The sequence below is a fragment of the Cupressus sempervirens genome, chromosome 1, assembly GCF_028749045.1.
Source record: "Cupressus sempervirens isolate cs-2001-9-10 chromosome 1, ASM2874904v1, whole genome shotgun sequence".
In the NCBI taxonomy this organism is placed as follows: Eukaryota; Viridiplantae; Streptophyta; class Pinopsida; order Cupressales; family Cupressaceae; genus Cupressus; species Cupressus sempervirens.
This window is the reverse complement of record NC_143118.1, coordinates 317567935-317583132: the sequence shown is the minus strand read 5'-3', so window position 1 is coordinate 317583132 and position 15198 is coordinate 317567935. Positions and strand designations below refer to the sequence as shown.

Sequence of the window (15198 nt, the reverse complement as noted above, 5' to 3'; positions counted from 1 at the left end):
ACATTACAGTGATACTGATGATGATTACGATGACTAGGATTCTTTGAATCCCTCATCTAGTACACAAATTCAGAGAGGAGTTGATGCATCCACCAAACTTCTATATAGCAAAGGGGCAGAAATTGTAGAAAAAATGGGCTACCAAGGTTTTGGTGGTCTGGGTCCCAGTGGAGAAGGGGTTTGGTTACCACCTCAACCACAAGCTGTAGCACCAAAACATGGTCAAAAACTAGGCCTTGAGCATGGAGATCAATCATCAACTTAGTCAATTCCATCCACATTGGATTCATCTCAATTAATTAAATTTGTTCCTGCTTCATTTACAGTTCCACTTCCAAGCACTCAGATTCAATCCGAATCAACTGTCACTCCCACAGCTGTAGATATCATGGGTACAACTACAACTAGTGGTCTGAAAAGGACATTGTATATAGATGCAAAAAAAATTGGTCCCAGAGATCAAGAAAGTGTAAAGAAGCAGAAGGTTATGACAAGTATTAGTAGTACTACTAGTACAACAATGCCAATGGTGATTGTGAGTCCAACAATTGCCCATCCTTTAGGACAAAACCCTTAGAATAGTCCACAAACCCCACTAATGGGTCCCTGTGTTGGTTATCCTCATGGTATTGGTGGAAGCTCGTACATCAGAGCAAGTGCTACTACTATTTCACCATTCAAACATTCAATTGTCTCACAAAATGCTAATTTTCGTTACAATGAATTTGTAACTAACTATGAAAAATCAAAAACAAAGAATAGACAAAATAGTAAGACAATGAAGATGGAAGCAATTGCTGCAGCTCGTGATGCAGAACCTGCAACCAACAGGCTATTTCCCACATATGACCTAGATAAAGATATGATGGAATTCATGGTTGTTATGCCCCCAGCTAGAGATAACAATCCGCCAGAGAGTCTGTTAGATCCATCTGAATTTCAAGTTAGCACCCTCCAAATGGATTTATCCAAAATTAAAAATGTGGACAAGATAAATGTGTCCAAAATGACCAACCAAGTGGTCTACATTTTAGTGATGAAGTTGGAGAGAGAGAAAGGAAAGTTTCAGGGCATAATAGATAAGTTAAAGGCAGACCTGGCAAATGTAAAGGCAAGTGAGAAAGCAGCAGTAAAAAGATGCAAAGAATTAAAGAAAAGGATAAAAAATCACCCTCTCACTCTAAAGAAGCAATTGAATAGCAAGAACAAATGGACACAGAACTGAAAACTCTAAGGGAAAATTTGGAAAAAATGGGAAAAAAAACTCCAGGATGAAAAAGAATCTTTAACAAAGTTATACACAAACTTGGAGAATGCTGCAAATGTAAACAATAAGTTAAATAAAGAATTGAAAAATGAGAGGGTAAAAACAAAAGAGTGGGAAGAGAAAGCAAAAGGGTGGGAAAATAAAGAAGAGAAAATAAGAAAACATAGTGAACACCAGTACTCAGAAATGAAAGAAGACCTAAAGAAGGCAAATGATACTATTAAAAAATATGAAAAAGGCTTGAATGATCATGTAAATAATACAGTAAAGAAAATAAAAAATTACTTCTAGGGGCACATAAAGACTTCTGCTGATAGGTTGTGTGATTGGTTCGAACTCTACGAAGCTCTTACAGATGTTTTTGGGAAGCTGAAAGAGCAACTTGAGGAGAACAAAAGTTTTGGTCAAAGACAGAAAATTGCAAAGCGGATTATGGAAGAAATCAACAGCACTGCTGATAGGCATTTGGCAAGAAAGGGAATTCAGGACCACATTGGTTCAATAATAAAGGGAACCTCTGTATTTCATAAATGTCAAAAACTAATAGAAGCAGAAGAAGTTCTTGCTTTATTTGGGCCAAAGCTTGCCAAGATGAACAATAAAAAAGAAAAATTGATATCTCTTGGTTTACCGAGTCCTGGACCTGATTTCTCAACAACGGGTTTCATTGGAAGAGAAGTTTACAAAAAAAATTTGGAGGACCAAATAACCTCTAATTTAGGCAACCTTCCTCAGGACAAAACTCATGAAGGCATTGCAAAGTGCATCAAAACATTCACAAATTTGCATGCACTAGTGGAACGAACATTTCTTGAAACTCGCTCTTCCAAGTATGGAATGCTGATGAGAATGCAGGTCATTTACCATAACATCAAAAAAATTTCCCTTCCAACCGAAGAAGAATGGAGCATACTACAGAAACTTATAGTCTGTATGTGAAAGTACTTTTAGTTTCAATCATCTCTATATCTTTACTATATATGAATATCTTTCATATTATCCTACATACTACAGTCTAGACTCTAGAATTGAGTTTAAAATAACAAGTTTGAACTTTGTTTTTTGAACAGGATCAATGTTGCAGTCTTGCAGATGCTATTGCCTATGCTAAAATTGCTAATTTACTAAACCGGCCTGTCAAATGCAAAAATGTACAACTGAAGTTGTAGAGATGTTTTAGACTTGTAGATGTCTTACTGATTTAGATTTTGAGACTTCACATTAGGCAAATCGACCTGAAGCTATTGTTGCTCCCTCTTTTCTATAAAAGGGAATTTAGGGTCATTAGCTTACAAGAATTGTACCATATTAGTTGAATATTGCAAATGAAAACCATTAATCATTATTAATTGTGGAATTGAATCTATGATTCTATCTAATTTTCATGTTTTCCAATTCAATGTATGTTGAATAAATGAATAAAATAGAAAACAAAATTTCATTCAGGAATTTCAAATTCAAATATGAATGATCATTGATGACATGATATAAACTACACTCTATAGTAATAATACTCTTTGTTCTCAAATTTTAATGATGAAACATAATACATTCTAATTTCTTGCATTTCTAAAATGAACATTGAATGATAGGATATCATATAGTAGTTAATAAGTTCAAAAAATACCTATTGGTTGCCACTGCTAATTTAGCAAAAATTTCCTAAATTTTCCAATTCATCTCTATGTCATCATCATCATCCAGTTCTGGTAGTCTAGTTGCTTCATTGTTCTCTTCATTTTCATTTGTGTCTTGTTCAACTTCAAGTTCACTTTGACCTCCGCTTCTATGACTCAGACTCCCAATCCCATGGCCAGTGCCACTGCCAACTATACTTGTCCCACTTGGAGTCACTGTAGGAGATTGGTTAATGGTGTTTCCCAGTCCCACCCCTCTTCTTTTGCATATTTTCTTCCAGATTTCCATTGCTTTTTCAAAAGGAAAAGTATTGACATTATACCTAGATGTGTATACCCTCAAGCATGATTCCAAATTCTTGTCTAGTTTGTTTCTTAGCTTTGATTTTAGGAAGCCCAAAGCACTGAAAACTCTCTCATCCTCCACTAAACCCAATATGATGGTTTGACATAGATCAGCAAGCTTGAAGTACTCAAAAATTTATTCATGCAACAATGTGCTCTGTTTTAGTTCTGTCCAAAGGTTTTTTGCCGAGCCCTCTTCATGTGGGTTACACATTAATTGATATTGATGCTTCATGGTCCTTGCAAAGTTGCCTGATTGTTGTCTAAGAAGACCCTCATCTAATATTCTGTTGATAGTCACTCCATTGAATTCTATAGATTTGCAAAATTCCTTTATCAAAATCAAGAGCCTTCTACGATAATCTTCCTTATTGTTGAAGGACCAATATTGAGGAAACACAATTGCCATGGCCTCAAGCAGTTGATCATATGGGAATCGTGATATTATTTTAGAGGAAACTCTATAAGCTATGTTCCTTGCAGTAGATGCTATAGACTTGATGATCTTGGTAAACTCTTCCCTTGTAACTCTTGTAGCTCACTTCTTTGGGGTACTGTAGTACATTGGTATCTGAAATTACCTTACACAAACACATAAATCTCCATTTTCAATGATCTTTAAATAATTATCAGGATCGTCCAAATCTATTAGTTTCTACCAGTGATTAAATCTATCATCGGATAAATTTAGGTCAGTACGATAGAGACTATCGAGGGCTCGACATGACATTTTACACAACTGAGCATATTCTACAATATACATGGCTCTTTGCTGGGCTTTTTTCATAATTAACCTCATTTCTTCTAGCATGGGAAGAAGAGATGCCAAAGTCAAAAGTGTCTCTATATTGCTTAACCTCCGAAGCAGGTCGCCACATCTCTGATTTTCTGCATTGTCCCAATTTTCGTACATCATTCCAATCAAAGATTGATATTCGAAAAATACTCGATGTGCTAGTCCATCCGAAGAGATCCATCTGGTATCAACATCTTTTAGAAGCTTTTTTCCATCAGTAATTCTATCAGCAAAGTGTTGAAATTCCCTAAAATGCTTGGGACTTTGACAAAAATATGCATATAACTCTCTTACTAAATCTTCAACCTTGTTTACTGAAGAAAAATTCTTCACAACTCTAAAAGAAAGATTCATCCTATGGGCCATACAGTGAATGGCAACAACATATGGTGAACAAGAAGCCTGCATCTTTGTGCAAAGACCATTCCTTTGACCTTGCATTACTGAAGCTCCATCCATTCCAACATAGACCAACTTCTTCGCTATTGTCAATTCATCCATAGCTCCATATTCAATTAAATTTCTCTTTACTAACTGAAATAAAGTTTCTGTTGTCGCATTGTCTCTCAATTTAGCAACAGATAGTAGATGTGGTTGGCGGACATTATTCTGTACAGTATAAACATGCATGCCTACCCATGATGTATTATCTATTGCCGTAACTTTTTCTAAGGACAATGCAATAAAGCTTGACTCTTTTATTTTTCTTTGTACATCCTCTATTTCAACCTGCAAAATAGAACTTGCCCATTCCCATCCACTATTTATCGACCAATGACTGACAGGATAGTTAAGAACTTTCAGAAAGTGTAAAAAACCACTCATTTCTGGATAGTGTGTCATTGGACGCCCTCTGCTCAAAATATAGAAAACATTACTTAATTGAACAGCTTTTCCATGTTCTTCTACTTCACTTGCTTTTGCAAAAATAGCATTAATAGAACCTTGAACTTCACCAGGCTTCGTCTGAAATTTTTGAAATATGTAACATTCTTCAGCATTCCTTTTATGTTGACATTGCTCCTTTTTTTTTATATCTTACCACTTTTATTTCCTCACCATCTATAGTTGAGGTTTCGTAAATCTTAAGAACATGTTTCTCTATGGTGTCTAGTGTAAGTTGCAACCGCTTTTCCTTTTTATACTTCCAACTACAAATTGCACATATGCATTCTACTAGTGGCTCACCTACAATTGGATTGTCCACAGGCTCGATGAATGGATACTTTGCTGCCCAATCAAATTTAAATCTCCTAGCCATCTCCCACTAACGATCAATTTTTTCTTTCAATTTTCCTCTCCCTTTAGTGTCACTGTTACTGTTAATTGCACCATCATCATCACCGAAATCAATTGATTCTTGTTCAATGTCATCTTCATTAGAGATATCAGGTTCTGCAACTCTATCACCAGATTTATTAGGCTCCCCAATTTTTTGAATGGACTCCTATGTAGGTTGAGATTGTACAAGCTCCTCTGATGATGTACCTTCCTTACTTTGACCAACACTGTTGTGTCTACCCCCGCCAAAGTATGAAGATATATTTTTGCATTTCATTGGCCTCTCTTGGACATCTCCACCTTCATTAGTCCTACTCCTCTTCCTATTTAAATTTGACTGTGACATCTCCATCAAATTAAGGCTGCAATAAAATACTATGGACTCATAGTCATAGTCATTCCGGTTCTCTACTGATCACAATACTATGAAGAAGTCTCCTTTCGGCATGTTTCAATAATGAAACTCATGTCTTAAATAGGCAACTACAAATAAACTGTTTTCATTTTGGCAAATGGGCCGACCGTTACATATGATAAGAACTAATATTTGGTGAAGCCCGCGTAATTTCAAGTAATCGAGTAGGTGAATAGGGCGAGAATTTGGGACCCCATTGTGTGTGATGCATGGCGAATTGGGTCCTAGGACAAATAAAAATTTCACATAGGAAAATGGGAATTTGGTGAATGATGATTGTCAAAAGAGACACTCAATTAATTTCGTGACGAATAAGAGTAAACATTAAAGAGAAATATGGGCAAAGAACCCGACTACCAAACTAAAATTATGTAATAATAGTGGCGAACGTTTCGACCACTATATGAGTATTTTATAAAATCTGGGTGAACCGGTCAACTAGTATATTGTGTTTTTTTTGCCAATTTCTATAGCTCGATCGAGACAGATTCGCCATTTGGCAACTAATCGCCACTAAAAAAATCCATGCTTTTTTTCTCAATAGGTTAGCCTCCTTTTTAATTTTTTCTTCACTTCTTCCAGCAACCTCTAGAAGATTTTTTTATTTAATAATTTCATAAAATACATCACTTTATTAAGTTATAAATTTTTTTTATTCATAACTTTGTAAATAATTAACTCCTCTAGAAACGAGACATTACAGGTCTGCACCTCCTAAAATTGCTTGGCCTCAAGCAATCTTAATACTAGATGCTGCAAAATCACTTCTGCCTCCCAAGTAGCATCTTCAACAAGTAAATCTTTCCACTTAACTAGATACTCTCTGATTACTCTCTTGCGAAGTTGCTTCTCTCTACTATCTAGAATGGATTCTGGCACTAAGATCAATTTCCCCTCATCATCCAAGGGAGGTAATACTGCAAAAGGCATCACATTCTGACCTAATGCCTTTTTGAGGCGTGATACATGAAACACATTGTGTACTCTACTGTCTATGGGAAGCTCCAACTCATAAGCCACCTCACCAACTCACTTGATGATCCTGAATGGTCCATAATAGTGAGGCTTGAGTTTCTTTGCACCACTCTTCTTGAGAGTGGACTTCTTATATGGCTACAACATGAGGTAAACCATATCATTTACCTCAAAACTATGCTCAGTCCTCTTCTTGTCTGCATACTACTTTTGTTGGTTCTGAGCTCTAGCAATGTTGTCTATGAGAGTAGCAACTATATCCTTACTTTCCTATAATAGTTCACCTACACGAAGTACTCAACTGTCTCCCAACAAAAAATCTAAGAAACTAGGTGCCTGATAACTGTAAAGTGCCATGAAGGGTGTCATTTGTATAGTCATATGATATGTAGTATTGTAACAATACTCACAAAGATATATCCATCTGACCCAAGCTCACTGTTGATCTGCCACATAATTCCTCAAATACCCTTCCACCCATTTGTTTACAATCTCTATTTGACCATTGGTCTATGGGTGATAACTAGTACTAGGTGTAAGCTCAGTGCCACACAACCGAAATACCTCCTGCCAAAAGTGACTCATGAAGTGGCTATCCCTGTCACTCACAATGCTTCAAGGCAAACCATGTAATCTAAAAACCTCCCTGAAGAAGACCTCTGCCACCTGAGTTGCTGAGTATGTAGTAGCAATAGGGAAGAAGTGAGCATATTTTGTCAGCCTATCCACCACAAAAATACACTAGTGCCGCTGGGCCTTAGGCAAGCTCATGATAAAATCCATAGAGATGCACTCCCACTTCTTCTCAGGAATAGGAAGTGGTTGTAGGAGTCCTTCTGGATATGTGTGCTCTTGTTTGTGTTGTTGGAAAACTTGACATTCACGCACATACTGCAAAACATCAACCTTAAGTCCCTTCCAAGTGAACCGCTCTCGTACTAACCTACAAGTCTTAAAATACCCAGGATGGCCTGCTATAGGTGAATTATGGAATGCTCTCAAAATCAACTGCTTCACTTTCGATCCTGGGACTAAGTAAATCTTGTTCTTGTAAATGATCAAATCATCTATGAGAGTGTACCTAGTGTCGATCGCTTTTCCCTCCACTATATCAGAGGCCCATGTGTCTTTGGCATATTCTACAATCAAGTGTCACCAGTCCTATAATATCTGAATCATAGAAGTGAGGTGTAGCCTACAGGATAAAACATATGCAACAATATTCTGTGTCCCCTTAACATAGGTGATATCAAAATCATAGGCTTGTAACTTACTCACCCACTTCTGCTAACAATCATTCAGGTCCTGTTGTCCCAAAAAGTGCCTCAAACTATTATGATCAATTTTAATACAAAATTTGTTGCCCACAAGATACTGTTTGAATTTGGCCAAGGCATGCATGATGGCCAACATCTCCTTATCATATATGCTGAATGATCTCTCAGGCCCTCTGAGTTTCCTACTCTCATAAGCTATAGGATGCTTGTCCTGCATAAGTACAACACCAACTCCCTCTCCATAAGCATCACATTGAAGCTCAAATGGCTTCATGAAATCAGGCAATGCTAATATTGGGCATGTAGTCATTATTTCCTTGAACCGCATAAAACACTCTTGTGCCTCCCGAGTCCACACAAATGCCCCTTTCTTCAAAAAATCTTTCATGGGCACTGCATGTCATGAGTAGCCACTAACAAACCTGTGATATAATCCACATAGACCAAGGAACCCTCTTAACTGTGTAAGGTTCTCTGGTAGTGGCCAATCAACAATAGCATGAATCTTTTCAGGATCCATTCACACTCCTTCTGCACTAATGATGTGTCCAAGATACAACAATTTTGTCATCCCCAAATCACATTTGGACTCCTTGGTATACAAGGACTCCCTTTGTAAAATGCTCAATACTGTCTCCAAGTGCTCTAAATGTTCCTGCCATGTCCTGCTATAGATCAAAATATCATCAAAGAACACTAGCACAAATTTCCTCAATTGATGGTGGAAGACCTTGTTCATAGTGGACTGAAAAGTGGCAGGTGCATTAGTCAAACCAAAAGGCATGACTACAAACTCAAAATGCCCACAATGACATCTGAAAGTAGTTTTTTCAATATCCTACTCTCGAACTCTAATCTGGTGATAGCCTGATCTCAAATCAATTTTTGTGAAATAACAAGCCCCATGCAATTGGTCTATTAGCTCATCAATTCGTGGGATGGGTACTTGTTCTTTATATTTTTCTTATTGAACACCCTGTAATCAATACACATTCGTAGAGTTCCATCCTTCTTTTTTACCAAAACAACAGAAGATGCAAAAGGTGACTTACTTGGTCTGATGTGTCCCATTGCTAGCAACTCCTTGATGGTCCTCTCGATCTCATCTTTGAGTCATTTGGGGTGCTGGTATGGTGTGATCATGATAGACTTAGCACCTTCCTCTAGCTCGATAATGTGCTCAATACCTCTATCTGGTGGCCTACCTGGTGGAATCTCACTGAATACCTTCTCATACTTGATTCTCAATTTCTGAATATCTTTATGATATTCAATCTTATGTTTCTCCTCCTGGGTAGGCATCAAGGCGCATATTGCTGCCCACTCTATATTATTATGCCTGGCTAATCTCTCTAACCGCCTAAATGAGATAGTCCTGACATCACCATTATAGATAGCCTTCAGCACATGAGTCCTGCCATCCACCACGAATCGTATCTCCATATCCTCCAATCTCAAGGTAACCTCCTTCAAAGAATGTAGCTACTACATCCCAAGTACTATGTCCATGTCACCCATGTTGACCACATGATAGTCTACCTTACACTCATATTTGTTTATGCACAAAGGTAGATCTCACACCATCTTGTCACAATGAAGAGTATATCCATCGGCTACCTTGACTCTCAGTCCCTCGAACTCCTAAGTAATGATTCCACACCTCTCCACAAATCGTGCATCAATGAAATTATGTGTGGCACCTATATCCAACAAAATAATAACCTTCTGCCCTACCAAGACTCCCCGAAATCTGAAAGATCCCTCTCTTTGAATACTAGACAGACGTGCCTCCTGTAAATGTATCTTTGGAGCCTCTTTTTTCTCAACACTATCTACCTCTTTTTCACCCACTACCTCATCAAGATCCTCATTATGGTGCTCTGAGATGTCTAAATCTGAACCTTCGTAATAAGCCTGCATCACCTAGTTAGCCTTCCCCTTAGCCCTCATAGGACAATCATGACCAAACTCATAGGGACCTTTGCAAAAGAAGCATAGCTTCTTCCTATGTAGGTCATTAAGTGTTTCCTTATCCCAAGGTGTAGCTAACTTGCCTTTTGAGTCACTAACCTTCTCTTTACCCTTGCTTAATTCCCCTTTGTTATCTCTAAATCATGAAGAACCCTTTGAACTAAACCGGTTTGCTGGAGCTACAAGTTCCATACTGCGGGCTTTCTTCATGGCTTCCTATAATGTAGCAAGATCAAAGGCTTTTACCCACCCCTTGAGTGGTTCAGTTAATCCCTCTGTGAACAAAATGACTAGCCTCCTTTCTGAAATGTCAGGCACCATCATTGCAAGCTTCTGGAAGTCATTGATAAATTGTTCTAAGCCTCCTGATTGTCTCAAGTAGGCTAACTCCTGGAATAAACTTCAAGATTTTTTTTATCAAACCTTTGTATTAATCTATCCACAAAATCCTGATAAGTGGTTACCTAATTGTGTTGCAATGTGATCATACCATGTGTCCGCCAATCATGTGTTGCCCCATCTAAGAGTAAAGTGGCATACTTGAGCACTTCAAATTTTGTCATAGTCTTTAGAGATAGGAAAGTATCCACCTTATGAATCCAAGAACGAGCAGTCATTTTTCCACTGCCATCAAATGTGGGTAATACCAACTTGTTGGGGACCTATTGCAACTCACTGTGTTTATCTACCTACTTTTGCTTGGCAACTCTGTATTTCAGGGACCTGTCAAATGTCCATCCATCCTGTACATATTCTGGTGGTCAATCCCACTCATTCCTTGCTTGTCAAAGTTCATCTACAATATCTTTTACCATAGCATCAAGTGTGCATACTAGAGTTTCTTTTCTGAATGTAGGACGTGTAGGTCTGTCAGCTATTCCAAACTGTGTCCTATGTTGTGATCCTGCTATGCTCCTATCATCCTGGTTAGTATCATGATTATTTCTCCTATTTTCCCCAATCAAATGTTGCATCATAACCATCATTGCCTGTGTGCTTGCCTTTATTGATTGTAGAAGCCTCTCCTAATGTTGTAAAGTCTCATCATCTCACACACTTTTGGATGGGCTTTGAGAATGTCTCTCAGCCATATTCTTAGTTATGCTAGTTCCTTGTGTAAATTGGCTAGATAAACCCTATCAGGCTGGCAGGAAACCCGCTCTGATACCACTATAATGACCCTTACTAATAGGCCACTAGAAAAAACCCTAAATTTAATACACTGCTGAAAAGTATATTACTGAATAAAAGGAATTGTTTTACTTAAATAACGGATGCAAAATAGTGCCAATGTATTCATTCAATGATCATTAAATGTTTATACAATTTTCAGCACTAAAAAATTACAACATGGCACATTACAAACAAACCCTAACTGACTGAATTCAACTAAGAACTTGTTACAACTACAGATTGAAATGAAGAACTTGGATTGATCAAATGGTGGAGACTGAATTCTGAAGATGATATGATGAAAGTGCAACTCCAACTGAAACTTCAAACCTACAATTAAGCACAAGTGAAAGGATTGAATTATCCTTCCCACCGCTACAATAATTCAGGTGATCTTTCATACCCTCAGAATTGCATACCAATTGAGTGTTTTCGTTCTCAATGGCCAACTGTGACTACCTGCAGAAACTCTAGGCTCCACAACACACATCAGCAAATATCAATATAAATCTCGATGATAGGCAATGAGCCCTCAATGCCTATTTATTCCTTTTTTTCTCAATAGGTTGGCCTCCTTTTTAATTTTTTCTCTGCTTCTTCCAGCAACCTCTAGAAGATTTTTTTATTTAATGACTTTATAAAATATATCACTTTATTAAGTTTTTTTTTTTTTTTATTCATAACTTTATAAATAATTAACTCCTCAAGAAACGGGACATTACACTGTTGGTGTGATCTCTGTTTCATTTTTTTAATATTAGTTAGTTATTTTCTAAGCCTTCAACCCCCATTAGGTTTTTTATGTTGAAGTGGTAGTATGACCAATTTGTACTTGATGGCCAATTTTATGTATGATGTTAATACTTTTGATAATTTTTATCATATTTACCTTACTACTGTGCTTATGGGAGGGTTTTTGAAATTTAGAAAAGGGGTTGGGTGATATTATGGTAATGACTATCGACCGCTCTTCGAATAGTGTTTCTCTCTATACTGGATCAGCCCCCATTTTGGTTGCTTCTTAATTTCAAAAACTTCCTACTTGTAGCACAAAATTGCAAACTATCACCTTTGGTAAAACGATCTCCAAGAGTTCTACATTCAGTGTTGGAAGCTTTAAGAAAAGCCCTAAAATGCCCCAAAGATCTCTGAAAATGCAAAATACTAAAATATAGAAGATACCAAAAAAAAAAAGATTTTGATATTTTCTCATTTTTGCTTGTATCGACATCATCTGCATCATCTTGAATTGTGTTCTAATCACTAATGATAAAATCAAATTTGGTCCTAACGATAAAAGAAATTAAGTAAAGAAAAGATATGGACAATATATATATATATATATATATATATATATATATATATATATATATATATATATATATATATATATATATATATATATATATATATATATATATATATATCATTAGAAGTACGGAATTTGATGGTTGTATTGGTTGTTGTTTCACTTTTAGACTATATATGACAACTTGAAAATTTCTTAGACCATATAAATTGATGGTCTATATTTTTACAAAACAATTGAACTTAATAATAAATTATTAAAAAATATTGTTAAAATTATAGTAAATTACTTATAATATAAATTGTAAAATAATTTATCATTATATAATAAAATAAAATTTATTTAGAATATTTAAATAATATGATATGAATGCTTGTAAATTTTTAATTATTAATGGAATGTTTGAACTTAGAAAATTGCTTAATTAATATAATGTATTTTTAATTTATTTTAAAATTTGACAATCAATATTTTTCATAAGTGAGAGATTTTTTCATATTTAAAGTCAAATTGTGATATTGTTATCAAATTTTAATTGTGTAGTTCATTCTAATTTTAATTGTGTAATTCATTTTAATTTTCATGAAACACGTGTCAATAAGTTTGACTAATAAATTATACAATTAAAACTTATAAAAAAATCAATATTTTTCTCATAACACAATAAAATAACCAAACCATTATTAAAAAAGTCATATAACAAATAAAGATGACCGACAAAGTGTCGCATCATAAAACAATTTAACATGACCATACTAATCTTGTGAGAAGTACATGTTCTCCCACGTTTCAGACCTTTACTTTAGACTCCAATTAAACGCCCGCTTTTTTCGTTTAAAATTCTCCACGCCATTCGCGCATTGCGAGAAAGGTATGATGGACGGCATCAACGTGACAAATTGCAAACAATCTACTTATACAAATGTCAGACTGTAAAATCAAAGCCATTCTTTTCACAGAATACAGCAACTTCAGAAATTATGTGAAGCCGCATTGTTTTTTTTCCGCGTGTGATTATTTTCCTTTTTCTTATAATATCAGTTTCCACATTATCTGTACATCCCCACTTTCTATATAATAAACGGTTTGCATATCTGATTTGTGTGCATGAATTCCGTGTTGTGCAATGGAGATGCTTCTCTTTGTGGTGAGTTTGAGGTGAGTTTTTTCACCCTTTTTTTCCTTTCTTATGTCTTCCGTTATAATCTTGTTTTTCTGGTTTTGGATGGTTATCATGGAATGCAAGGGAGCATGAGCAAAGACAGTTTAAAATTCAGCAAACATTAACATTCAGAAGATATTTCTGAATTAAAGTGAACTATGGGATTTTGAAATCATATTCTATGATCTATTATAGAAGATTGTGTTAGATTTTATAGTTAGATTGGTAGATTTTAGGATTCGATGCTCAAAAGATTGTTCTTATTTCTGAATTAAAGTAAATTATTGTATTAGTATTTAGAATCATATTCTATGATCTATTATAAGAAAGTGTATTGGATTTTATTGTTAGATTGGTAGATTGTAGAGTTCTAACTTGTATTTGAAATTTTATCAACATTTCAGATCACGCCCTTGAACCATCGAAGTTAAGCCTTATATCAGATATTATCATGGAATGCAAGGAACAAGAGCACAAGTTTGCAGAGCATGATAAAAGACGGTGTGAAGGAGAAAAGTGTAGAAAACGTCCAGCAGAAGATGAGAATGAAGATGAAGTCCAAGAATTTTTCGCCGTGGTAGACAGAATTCATGCAATGCAAAAGCTTTATAAAAAGAGGCCAATGAATCTCCCTTCTGCAGGAGAAATAAACACATCTCAGAATGACTGTGGTAGAGTTATCAAATTTACATCTCCATGGAAGCCCTCTTTTCAATTGGAGGATTTTTCTGCCATGGCTGGTAAAGGCAGTGCTCTAAGTTATTGCTCAAACAAGAATGAAATAACTTTGTTAGTGCCAGAAAATCCATGTATTGGAAGCAGTCAAAATATGGGTTTTGGGAAGTTTGATCTTAATGTTGAGGCCAATGCAGAAGAGTAGATTTCTGCATTTTTTCTAAATATGATGTATATTTTACTGTCCTTAATGGCATTTGTCATAATTCATGTTGCCTACTTTAGTCTATTTAAGCAAATTGATGGTTTGCCTTGTGGAAAAGAAATGGTACGTAAGTGGACTGACCAATAAAACTCTGACCACGTTTACAAATGTAGAAAATAATATTAGTGGGTATCTCAAAAATCTTCATGTTTCATAAAAAGAGGCATCTTATTTTAATTAATAATTGTACAATTTCGTAGGTCTATTGGAGTTAGAATTTGGAGTACTTTTATGTGATGGATTGAAAGCTTAATTTGAATGATTTATGTAAAAATGTAGTTAGGCTGCAAAAAAAAAATTTATTTCTTTTATGGGATTTTTATTGATATTATATTATACTTAAATATTTCATTTAAAATTTTATTTATTTTTTGGTGAAGAAATTCATTATGACGTGTAACATTAGATATGGTGATGTTTGAATAATTTAATTATTATAGAATTTTTTAAATAAGAAGATGATAAAATTTTGTAGTTAAGTATGTTCGAATTGGAGTAGTAATAAGATGAGAAACCTTCTAGGAAGACGCAGTGCTTCATCTCTATGAGCATCACCTAGATGCAATGAGTGCTATGGGTTCCATTCATTCTCGTAAAAGATGGCTTCTTGTGAGCTACTACTCATGAAACGTGGGTCAATGAGTACAACA

General features: G+C 35.6%; 1 protein-coding gene across 1 annotated transcript; it reads left to right on the top strand.

Annotated features, from left to right (window-relative positions):
- Positions 1 to 13405: 13405 nt before the first annotated feature.
- On the top strand, positions 13406 to 14492 carry LOC149577416 (uncharacterized). The gene is made up of 3 exons (XM_089785913.1): positions 13406 to 13428; positions 13579 to 13604; positions 14013 to 14492. The coding sequence occupies exon 3, from the start codon at positions 14060 to 14062 to the stop codon at positions 14486 to 14488; it is 429 nt and encodes a 142-aa protein (XP_089642039.1). The 5' UTR covers positions 13406 to 13428; positions 13579 to 13604; positions 14013 to 14059; the 3' UTR covers positions 14489 to 14492.
- The last annotated feature ends 706 nt before the right edge of the window (positions 14493 to 15198 follow it).

Bases quoted from the DNA above. Each gene is read 5' to 3' on its own strand.
- LOC149577416 (XM_089785913.1), top strand. From the start codon at position 14,060: ATGGAATGCAAGGAACAAGAGCACAAGTTTGCAGAGCATGATAAAAGA.